The 12502-nt window shown below is 43.4% G+C and overlaps 1 protein-coding gene across 1 annotated transcript; it reads left to right on the top strand.

Annotated features, from left to right (window-relative positions):
- The first annotated feature begins 4525 nt into the window (after positions 1-4525).
- Positions 4526-12116, top strand: shisa3 (shisa family member 3). The gene is made up of 2 exons (XM_073064745.1): positions 4526-5450; positions 10673-12116. Exons 1-2 carry the CDS (start codon positions 5177-5179, stop codon positions 11188-11190), a joined length of 792 nt encoding a protein of 263 aa, XP_072920846.1. The 5' UTR covers positions 4526-5176; the 3' UTR covers positions 11191-12116.
- The last annotated feature ends 386 nt before the right edge of the window (positions 12117-12502 follow it).

Raw genomic sequence — 12502 nt, 5'->3', positions numbered from 1 at the left:
ACTGTTTACTCTTTTCCTACATGCTGCCTGACCTGCTGAGTTCCTCCAGCATTTTGTGTGTGTTGCTTTGGATTTCCAGCATCTGCAGATTTTCTCTTGAGTATCTTGTTGTACGTGAGCATGAGTGTAGGTGCCCCATTTACAGTGCACCAGCACTTTGTCCTTTACAGCCATCCCGAGCTCCCAGTTGCATGCCATTTCAACCCATTCCCTCTCCCTAATTGCCCCATCTGACCTCTGTCTTTCCATTGTGTGTGTGAGAAACTAAGGGAACTACACTTTTATCTTGTTATTTCACACTTCAAACTAAGGGAACAACACTTTTATCTTGTTATTTCATGCTTGTTGTTTATTTATTAACTACATTTGCACAATTTGTTTACAGTTTCCAGTTCCTGATGTTTACAGTTTACAGATCCTGTTTACAATTACTGTTCTATAGATTTGTTAAGTATGCTTGCAGAAAAGAATCTCAGGGTTGTATGTGGTGACATGTATGTACTCTGATAATAAACTATACTTTTAACTTTGAACACCTTATATTCTGCCTGGGTAGTGTACAACCGAACAGCAAGAACATTTGAGTTCTCCAATTTCAAATAACCCTTCCCTCGGGTTTTCTCCTGTGACTCCCTCTTCCTTCAATCTAACTCCATTCCTCCAATTTTTATCTATTTTCTGCTCCCTTATAGTCCCCATCAGCCATTTTCAAACCCCTCACCCTCCTGGTTCTCATCTAGCTATATAACAATTACAGCACGGAAACAGGCCATCTCGGCCATCTAGTCCATGTGGAACACCTAGTCCCACTGACCTGCACTCAGCCCATAACCCTCCATTCCTTTCCTGTCCGTATATCTATCCAATTTTAATTTTTAAAAAAATCTATTATGCATCATTTCACCCACTCGACCTCCCCTTTCTTCTACCTGGTTTATCCACAGATAACTCCATCATGGCATCAGCCACCCTCGAAGACATCTTCCAAAAAGTGGTGTATCAAGAACGCAGCATCCATTATTAGGGACCCTCACCATCCACGGCATCCCCCCTTTACTCCTTTACTGGGAGGGCGTGCAGAAGCCTGAAGACACACACTCAATGTTTTAGGAACATCTTCTTTCCCTCCACCATCAGATTTCTGAATGGTCCATGAACCCATCAACACTCCCTCACTATTTTGTTTTCTGTTTGCACTATTTTGAACTCTACCTCTTCACTCATGGACCCATTCCCATCTTCCAGTGGCCTTGATGTTCCCACATCACCCTCTAGCAGCTGTTTCCACTCTTCCCCACTCCTGGATCCATCTGCCTCTTTTTTTCCGGTCACCACCTACTATCCCCCTGGCTCTTACCTCCCAACTCCAACCCTCCCTCTTCCCTACCTGATCTGTCTATTATCTTTCACCCATCCTCAGTCCATCTACTGGCCCCGTCTCACCACTCCCCACCTCTCCCCCTCCATATCCTGGTTACCATACTCAGTTCTGATGCAAAGTTTGGCTCTGAAATAATCAACAACTTCAATCACCCCCCCCCCCCCCCGCCCACCAAACAGCTGCTGCTTGATCCACAAGTTATTTTGTTGTATCCTGTCAGACTTAAAGGGGATCCCAGTGAGGTAGATTTTTATCTGATGTTATTACTAAGGCTGGTTTCCCTCATGTTACTAATTTGTCGTCGAATCAAACATCTGAACGGACAGTAGAAGTGAGTTAAGACCAATGACCTTAGCTTGTTTCTTTTTCCCTCCCTGTAGCTGCTGCCTGATTTGCTGAGTATCTCAACGATTTTCTGTACTAATCACGAGGTTTGTCAATGAAATTGTTATACACTAGTGACTAGCATCAGAGAAGCAGTATGACATTTGAATTACCAGGCAAAAACTTCTGCTGTTCTCATACAGTATATGAGTGACCCAACACTTAGAACCATAGTCTGAACAATTAAAAAATAACACAGGAAGTATCTGTACGTTTAACTTACTACCAGACAATATGTAGAAGATATCCAAATATTTAATTGACAGATACAATGCACCTACATGCTGTTGCTAGTTTATGAATACACAATTTATGGATACTTGTTGATACAAGTGAGCGCCCATGAGTTCCAAAGTCCATCGTTCTTCTCTACAAAGGGCGGAAATAGTTTTCTCTCTCACTCCACTTTTAGTAATCATCCTTTCTTATCAATCTTATGTTCTCTTGATATCTCCCTGCTCAACTGAAACTCTGTCCAATAAGCTTTTTAGAGGTTTTACTGCCATAGACTATAGTATCTACACAGATTTCATATTTACCCGAAATCAACCAGCAGAAATGTGCTGTGGCATGAATAACAATGTGACCCATGGTACACTGGAGAGATTGGTGTTGGAACCCTTGTTGCTTGTGATGCATTAACAACTTGGATGTGAACGTAGGAAGTACAATTAATACGTTTGCTAATGACCAGAAATTGATGATGTCGTGGATAACGAGGAATGTTGTCTCAGGCCACAGTAGGATATGGATCAAAGGAAAGTTGGTTAGTGTGGGCAAATGGAATTTAAACCCAACAGGTGCAAAGTGATATACGTAGTTAGGGAAGTTACACAGGTAAAAGGATATATATAATAAATGGTCAGGTGCTAAGGATTATTAATAAACTGAGGGACCTTATGGTTCAAGTCCACCATTCCCTTAAAGATAGCAAAACAGATAGACAGGATGAAGTATGGATTTAGCATGCTTGCTCTCAATGGGCAGAACATATAACATAGAAAAAAACCAGAATATTACATTATCATTTCGTAAAACACTAATTGGGCCAAACTTGGAGTACTGTGTGCAGTACAGTCTTTACACTATAGGAAGGATGTGGCTGCACTATAGAGAGCAGAATTTGTTGCCTGGGTTGGTAGACTTCAGTTATGGTGAGGGATTTGGTAAGCTAGGCTTGTTTTCCTTTGAGTGAAGAAGGTGGAGGAATGATTGATTGAGGTATATTGAATTATAAGAGGCAAAGATAGGGCAGCTATTCAGAATAATTTTTCATATCGTAAGGCTATCAAAAAACAAAAGGGCATGTGTTTACGATGAGAAGGAGGAGATAAAAATGAAGGTGAAGGGGAAGTGTTTTACACTGAAGCTGATATCTGGAACTTGCAGCCAAAGGAGGTGGTGCAATCAGATACAAACACTATCTTTAGGAGGCAATTAAATAGAAAAAGTAATAAGAAGATTACAGAAACAAGAGCAAATCTGCAGATGCTGGAAATTCAAGCGACAGACACAAAATGCTGGAGGAACGCAGCAGGTCAGGCAGCGTCGATGGCAAAGAGTAAACAGTCAGTGTTTCAGACAGAGACCCTTCATGAGGAATGGAGAAAAAAGATGAGAAGTTAGAAGGTGAGGGAGGGGAGGAAGAAGTATAAGGTGGCAGGTGTTTGGTGAAACTGGGAGCAAGGACTGGGATGAAGTCAAGAGCTGGGAAGTTGATTGGTGTAAGAGATAAAGATCTGGAGAAGAAGAAATCTAATAGAAAACAGAAGAAGACCATGGAAGAAAGGGAAAGGAGAGGAGCACCAGAGGGAAGTGATGAGCAGGTAAGAAAGGAAAATAGGAATGGCGAATGTTGGGTAGGGGAGCAATTACCATTAGTTCGAGACATCGATGTTCATGCCTTCAGTTTGGAGGCTACCCGGATGGAATATAAGGTGTTACTCCTCCAAACTGAATGTGGCCTCATCGCGGCAGGAGAGGAGGCCATAGACTGTCATGTCAGATTACAGATCTAATGCAGCAGGTATGAATTACTGCCACTGTCTGTAAGGAGTTTGTATGTTCTCCCTTGACAATGTGGATTTTCTCTGAGTGCTCTGGTTTTCTCCCCATATTCCAGCAGGGTGGCATGGTAGAGTAGTGGTTAGCGAAATGCTTTACCATACCAGCTACTGGGGCTCAGTTCCCACTGCTGTCCGTAAGGAGTTTGTATGTTTTCTCTGTGACCACGTGGGTTTTCTCCAGGGGCTCTGGTTTCCTCCCACTTTACTAGGGTGGATGGGTTAGGCTTAGTAAGCTGTGGCATAGTATGTTGTGCTGGAAGAACTTGTGGGCTGCCCCCAGACTGCATTGATTGTTGATACCAAAGCCCCATTTCACTGTACGTTCCAGTGTTTCCATGTATAGGCGACAAATAAATCAGACATTTAAGATCTTTATACTTGAATGTTGGCACAGACATGTGGTGGGGCGAAGAGCTAATTTCTGTAATGTACAACCCCATGACTTATTGAGAGAAACACTGATGGCTTTTTCTTAAGATCTTGGACGTGAACGTAGGAAATCTTTCGGAAATTCCCATCTGGGCGAAAACGACAGTCACACCTGCAAACAAGTTGCCACCTAGTCGCACGCCCCCTGATGGGGGCAGCATGGCGGCTCGCCGCGATCTCCGATTGGCTTCCCCGCAGCGGACCTCGCCACCCATCGCTTCCCGCCCCCTACCCGGCCGATGCACTGGAAGAGGTCATGACATGCTGTGGACTCTCTGCACCCCTTCTCCCACTGCCTTCGCAGATAAGCAAACTTTGTTTTCGAGGCAAAAGTGGAAGAACATTTACAACCAGTTGTCAGGTGGTTAATGGTTAAACTGAATGTCCTGGCTGCAGAGGACAATTCGATGCGTCAAAAGCACCATCAGGCGTCGGAAGAAATCAGATCCGCGAATAATTTTATGCACGGCGGCATAATGCTGGCGACTTATTTTAGATGCTGGAGCCTTCCACTGCACTGAGGCAAATGCCTCTCTCTTCAGGTCGGCTCAGCACTGTGCTGAACTGAGTCGGTCACCTGAGCGTTGGCTGGGGAGGATCTCTCCCCGGAGCCGTGCGTCCGGCACTGGGGAGACGGATTTCCCTGCGCCGGCAGCGGCAAGGCGCGCCCACTCCCCATTGTCTGGGAATATGGGCAAATACACTACTTCTGCCAACTGAAAACAAAACCTGGTTTATTGCTGGAGCTTTTTTTTAAGCACCGGGGACTATTATGAAACTCTGCACTCGTGGGGTGAGAACTTCCAAAAACAAAATCTGTGCGAAACAATGCTGAGTGCAACAGTTGCACAGAAGTGAAACCAGAGCCGGAGGAAGGCTGATCCGGGTCCGACCCCCGTCAGCCCAACTCGTCGGGATGGTGACGGGGGTGTTGCCATGCCTGCTGCTCGCATTCTTCACCTGCGGCGTGGCCGTCTGCAGCGGTCAGGGCGAGTTCTGCCACGGCTGGATAGACGGCGCCGGGAAGTGGCACGACGGCTTCCAGTGCCCGGAGGACTACGACCGCGAAGACGCGGCCATCTGCTGCGGTTCCTGCTCCCTGCGCTATTGCTGCGCGGCGGCGGCGGCTAGGCTGGCCCAGGGCCGCTGCACCAACGACCGGGAGCGGCACGGCGCCAACCCGGCGGCACGTAAGTGGCACTCCCGGAGACTCGCCGCCCCCTCCCCATCCCCGCTAAGGACGCGGCTGTTTGTTGGTTAACCGTTGTGTTATTTTAAATAACTGCGTTTACAATATCGCGCCATCGGATACTACCAGATTAGGGGCATTTATTTCTGGTGATAACAGCAACTGAATCACCTATCCCTATCCCGGGCCATCCGAATCAAGGAAATAACCCACCACATATCAAATCTGCTCTGGTAAAATCATAACTTTCGTTTTCAGTGTATTTTATCACAATCACCAAAAAATTATCACTTACGTACAAACCATCCGTCTCCAAAATCCAATTCTGGTTTAGGATGCTCAAATCGTACATGCGGTCTGCTACCTCAGTTTCATTACACATGGACGAAAATCGATTAGCTCCTCGCCACCAACACTTCCAGCACTTCGTTAAATTTTTGTTCGTGCAATTCGCCCTTTCAACAATTACCATCAGTTTATTTTTAGTTGTGTTTTCATTTAGTTTTCATTTCTATAGTTTGCCCGAAATCACCAGGGGCATCGCCCTAACAAACATACGCATGTACCAGTGGAAATGCTAACTAAATTTATTTATGGCTTAAGAGAAAGTGTCTATTGAAAGTGTTGGCTTTGGTGGGGAGTGGTGTAAACATATTTGACAGATTCACTATTGGACTTTCCCCGGACTGTAAACCGTAGAAATATAGGTGGTTGTGGCTGTAACGCGTTGTATAAGAACCTTTCAGTCTTGGGGAGATTGGAGGAGCGCGTTTTCTGCGGGCGAGACTTGTCTGGAGTTTTGTTTTCAGAAAATTTCAAGGGCTTTTGAATGCATTTTATTCGTTAGTTATTCGTATTAGTTGATTAGTTAATTAACAGCTGCCGCCTATAACTTAAAGAGATGTAATAAAGTATTCGTTTTCAAACTGGCATTCAAGTTCAGCCGAACCACGTTAGATTTTGTAAAGGTCTGTGCAAGCCTTCGGGTGTCAATTTAAACAAATTTCTGCTGGATTGTATTACAGATGGAGATGGGAAATATATTAACGTGGTGTGCTAGCTTGAGATGTGAATTTTCAGTGAATCAGATAAGCATGAAATTGCATTAGCCTCATCTATAAAGGGAGGGAAAGGTAAGCCAGGATAACGAGAGTCTGTGTGACAGCTTCGCTATTGATAACCTCAGAGATCCAGGCTCGTCTTACATTTCTTCCTAGTATCAGATACAACCACAATCCCCAGAACGTGACACTGATGGATCTCTTGGGATCGCCGGGACAGTTTCAAACTTTCTCAACTTTCTATCAGATGGATGGAGTTCCGCTCCGCCCAGCGCACGGTATCAGCCGAAATCTAATATCCGGCACGATATTAACACAGGAATTCCTTCACCGCGCCAAACACAGGGCGGCCTCTTGCTTAGCAAATAGGCTACAGTCAAACCCTATCGTTCCTCGACAGTGGATAGAAGGGGAATGTAGGGTGGCAATTTATTTCCAGTAAACCAGTGGGTCTTTGCTCAAGTGACGCCGCCTTTCTCGTTAAATTATCTGTCCAAAATGTTCAAATCATTGTCTCAACCCCCGTCCGGCGAGGGCTCGGAGAGATACTCGAATAAAGTGCAGACTGTGTTTAGTTGGCACGATTAGCCCGATCCATTTGAAAATCATTTAGTGACAAATTGGACATTTTAGTTCAAAACACCAGTATATTAAACGGATCGATTTAAATGTCGAAATTTTGAATGGTGGTGGACTTGCTGTCGTGGTTATTCGGCATTTGTAAAGGACATTTCGTCCCCATCCTTATTCACACTCAACATTGTGATTGGAATAGTTTTTTTCCGCTCGTTTTGCTGTGTTTAGAATATTTCAGGAGTGTTCTAATGGGAGAAGAAATGCAGGGCTTTGAAAAAATTACCTTGACAACAAACAATGATCAAAATCATCCTGTTCGAAGGTTGAGGGTAAATAAACTTTTCCGTGTGAAGTTGGATCCGGAGATGTTAGTGAAATTCTTGTTAGTTGTCTGAAATTTAAAAAGCAATTACACAATAATCATTTTAAGAATATTTCTTCCAAATCATTTGCGATTTTATGTGAGTTTTCTATTTCCTTTCGTCCGTGAAACTGACATTTCTGCCCAAAATTGTAACCCATATTTAAATAAGAAATATTTACACTTAAAACATCTCGACTTTTACCTTTAAGCATTTTGTAATCCTTTAGCCTTATTATGTCAGTAAAATCGGCAAAATTGCAAAATAGGCAGATTTTTTTTTCAGGACAGTTATTACGATGTAGAAGTAATATTTGTTGTAAAAGACATTTTAATCGACGCCTTTTTAACTTTTAATTGTACAATGTACATAAAGGATCGACGTTAAATTTATTGAAAAAACGACTGCATTTTTAGGTTTTGGTGATTTTGTTGAAAGAACGCAATTTCTATCTGTATTAATTTGCGGGAGTAATATATAGAATGTAGTTTGGAGTCCTTTACTGCTCAGTCACAACTAAATCCGATCCTCGCACTGCTGCCTGAGATATTTTGCAGGAGAAATTTTCCTGTGCTCTGTAAGAAGACACTGACGAGTTTATCAGGTAGTGTCAGTTTACAATCCGTCAACCCACCCGCCGATAGCCGTTTGAGAGCGGGGATCCGAGCTGTGCCAAACGCTTTACAAGCTCTGGTTAACACGAATACTTTCCCCTCTCTAAACAAGTACCGTGCGCTACCGACGGCGGCCAGGTCACGTCGGAACCGCATGATAGATTAATAGTTTCGATTCCTCCATTGCCCGGTTGCCCGTTGTAGGTTCGCTGTGTCACTCTGCTGGACAGTTATGATTTATATTAGAGGTTAATGGGTTTCTGATTTCGTTGTCATTTACTCTGCGGCGCAGTTTCACAGCAGAATAATAAAGCGGCAGGGCGCTTTCTCATTTCACAATTTATCGTTGTAGAAGGAAATCGGGCAAGTTACGAAAAAATCTTCATAACTTCTGCAACAATCTGTATTAATCAGCCAAGCAAACAGTAATTTGTTTTATTTAATAATTAAGAAGAAAAGCTTACAAAAGGTTCAGAGAGCTAGGTAATGTTAGAGATCTAGAAGATTATAAGGCTAGCAGGAAGGAGTTTAAGAATGAAATTAGGAGAGCCAGAAGGGGCCATGAGAAGGCCTTGATGGACAGGATTAAGTAAAACCCCAAGGCATTCTACAAGGATGTGAAGAGCAAGAGGATAAGATGTGAAAGGATAGGACCAATCAAGTGTGACAGTGGGATAGTGTGTATGGAACCGGAGGAAATAGCAGAGGTACTTAGTGAATACTTTATATTCACTATGGAAAAGGATCTTAGTGATTGCAGTGATGATTTGCAGCAGACTGAAAAGCTTGAGCACATAGATATTAAGAAAGAGGATGTGCTGGAGCTTTTGGAAAGCATCAAGTTGGATAAGTCTCCAGGACCGGACAGGATGTACCCCAGACTACTGTGGGAGGTGAGGGAAGAGATTGTTGAGCCTCTGGTGATGATCTTTGTATCATCAATGGGGGCGGGAGAGGTTCCAGAGGATTGGAGGGTTGCGGATGTTGTTCCTTTATTCAAGAAAGCGAGTAGAGATAGCCCAGGAAATCATAGACCAGTGAGTCTTACTTCAGAGGTTGATAAGTTGATGGAGAAGATCCTGAGAGGCAGGATTTATGAACATCTGGAGAGGCATAATATGATTAGGAATAGTCAGCATGGCAGTTTGTGCCTCAGGAGCCTGACTGAATTTTTTGAGGATGTGACTAAACATGTTGATGAAAATAGAACAGTAGATGTAGTGTATGTGGATTTCAGCAAGTCATTTGTTAGGGTACCCCATGCAAGGCTTATTGAGAAAGTAAGGAGGCATGGGATCCAAGGGGACATTGCTTTGTGGATCCAGAACTGGCTTTCCCACAGAAGGCAAAGAGTGGTTGTAGACAGGTTATATTCTGTGTGGAGGTCAGTCACCAGTGGTGTGCCTCAGGGATCTGTACTGGGTCCCTTATTCTTCGTGATTTTTATAAATGACCTGGATGAGGAAGTGGAGGGATGGGTTAGTAAGTTTGCTGATGACACAAAGGTTGGAGGTGTTGTGGATAGTGTGGAGGGTGGTCAGAGGTTACAGCAGGACATTGATAGGATGCAAAAATGGGCTGAGAAGTGGCAGATGGAGTTCAACCCAGATATGAAGTGGTTCATTTTGATAGGTCAAATATGATGGCAGAATACAGTATTAATGGTAAGACTCTTGGCAGTATGGAGGATCAGAGGGATCTTGGGGTCCGTGTCCATAGGCCACTCAAAGCTGCTACGCAGGTTGACTCTGTGGTTAAGAAGGCATACGGTGCATTGGCCTTCATCAACTGAGGGATCAAGTTCAAGAGATGAGAGGTAATGTTGCAGCTATATAGGACCCTGGTCAGACCCCACTTGGAGTACGGTGCTCAGTTCTGGCCGCGTCACTACAGGAAGGATGTGGAAGCCATAGAAAGGGTGTAGAGGAGATTTACAAAGATGTTGCCTGGATTGGGGAGCATGTCTTATGAGAATAGGTTAAGTGAACTCGGCCTTTTCTCCTTGGAGCGAATGAGGATGAGAGGTGACCTGATAGAGGTGTACAAGATGATGAGAGGCATTGATCGTGTGGATAGTCAGAGGCTTTTTCGCAGGGCTGAAATGGTTGCCACAAGAGGACACAGGTTTAAGGTGTTGTAGGTACAGAGGAGTTGTCGGGTTAAGGTTTTTACGCAGAGAGCGGTGAGTGCGTGGAATGGGCTGCCAGCAACGGTGGTGGAGGTGGATATGATAGGGTCTTTTAAGAGACTTCTGGATAGGTACATGGAGTTTAGAAAAATAGAGGGCTATAGGTAACCCTAGTAATTTCTAAGGTAGGGACATGTTTGGCCAACTTTGTGGGCCAAAGGGCCTGTATTGTGCTGTAGGTTTTTTATGTTTCTAATAAGCTGATAGTCACATAATGGGGCTCAAGATATTAGAGATGCTTTCATTAAGACTAAACCTGTTTCCTCCAGCAATATTTTTTTTTGCCTGGCTACAAAATAAAATTATTCAATCCATGTTTAATCTCTCTTTATATAACTGAGATTTACATGTGTCCCAGTAGATTACATTTTGCAATATCTGACCATATTGCTAATTCAGTGCTATTCTCTGTTTCTCTACAGAGCCCATCTATGTGCCCTTTCTCATTGTTGGCTCCATATTTATTGCTTTCATCATCGTGGGTTCCCTGGTGGCAGTGTACTGTTGCACCTGCCTCAGACCCAAACAACCAAACCCGCAGCCCGTGCGGTTCTCGATGCGGAATCACCAGACAGAGACTATTCCCATGATCCCAACCTTCACCAACCTGAGGACACCCTCCAGACAGTCCAGCACTGCCACTAGTTCCAGCTCAACGGGCGGCTCCATCCACCGATTCTCCATCGGCCGGTCCGAGCCAGGACATGGCTGTCTGGTTCCATCTCCTCCGCCGGCTTACAGCTCCCCCAGCTGCCTACAAGCCGGACACCTCAACCAAGGCCAGGGATTCCTGGTTCCCCAGCAGTACTTTGCCTACAGCCTGCAGCCAGATTCATTCGCAATGGGCAAAAATTTCAGTGACTTCAGCCAGAACCGCTCAAAGTCTCAGAGCACGACTTCGCAGAACGCTGAACAAGTGATATACAATGCAGGTTTATAAGAGAGGATATTTTGGAAAGAGATTGTTTACAAACGGCAGCAGCATGAAGCAACCTTCTCTCCCTTTTAGAAAGGGTTGTTCCACAGTTGTGATCGTGGGTGCAGTCTCCAGCTGCTAGTCATCTGACACTTAACAGAATGCTTGAAAGCTGGGTCCCACTATAGGTCCAGTCAAAGTGGATATTGGCAAATATTGATGGGCCTGGCCTGCTCCACAATTTTTTTTTAAGTGATATCTTGAAGGTGATCAACTGGTGCGGCTTTCTAAACTGTTCCTTTGTCCTGTTTGTCCTGTCATAATTTTTTTTCACAGAAAATATAACTTTAAGTCATCAAGAAGATTACGTGACGTTAACAATGACATTAAAACACTTCAGAGGTGCGGTCCAAGGAAAGAGTACCGTCTTCACTGATGTACAGTTTATCTACCAATGATGACTGGAAACCAGCAGAACATCATCCACTAGAATGAATTTTGAGTTACGAATCTCATCCCTGACACTGAAATCAAGCTTACAAGGGTACATAATAAAGTGGAATATTGAAATCTCAGTTAATAACAGAATCCTCTAGGAAAACTCTGTGAAATAACCAATAACTTGAATATCAACTTAAGGGTCATTTAAAAAATACTATATACTAAGTTCTTCCTCTTTTGAATGCCTTATCTAAATATTGAAATTTAAAAATATTAATTTATAGAGAAATTGTGCAACATTGTCTTGATTCTGACCCATCTTCCACATATTTACAGGACATCAAAATTACTAATTATTTTAGTAATCACTTTACCATTTAATTAAATGACTAAACTAAATTTATAGTGGAAAAATTGCATAGGAATATTTTATAAGATGTCTATTCCAAAATCATGTTAACTTAAAGATCTGAAATTAAAATTGCTTTAATAAAATATGCAAAATAGAATTGTTGGTTAAGGCGCTTGATGTTTGATCTCTTACTTTATGCTTGACATTGAGTAGAAGATATTATTTGTATGGAAAAACACGCAATTCTAAAGTTCCTGAACAGCGTTCAGTAGACCAAATCACGAAAGTTTGCAGACCTAAATGATTATCAAGGACAGCTTGCTATTTATCACCTTAGAAATACCTTGTATGAAATGGACTGAGTCCTCGATTCTAGTAGGGGCAAAAGGGCCTGATTTTCCAGCCAAGCTCTTCTAACTCCAGCTACAAAAGGGCGATGGAAGGAGTGTTCAGCATAGGGCATCAACACACCTGTCTCGTAAACTGAAATACCAGCAGAAGTTCCAAGGACTTCATCCCTGGAACCAGAGGGATCTTCAAGGA

The sequence above is a fragment of the Hemitrygon akajei genome, chromosome 13, assembly GCF_048418815.1.
Source record: "Hemitrygon akajei chromosome 13, sHemAka1.3, whole genome shotgun sequence".
NCBI classification, from domain to species: domain Eukaryota; kingdom Metazoa; phylum Chordata; class Chondrichthyes; order Myliobatiformes; family Dasyatidae; genus Hemitrygon; species Hemitrygon akajei.
The sequence above is the reverse complement of the archived record's forward strand: the minus strand, read 5'-3'. Positions and strand labels throughout refer to the sequence as shown.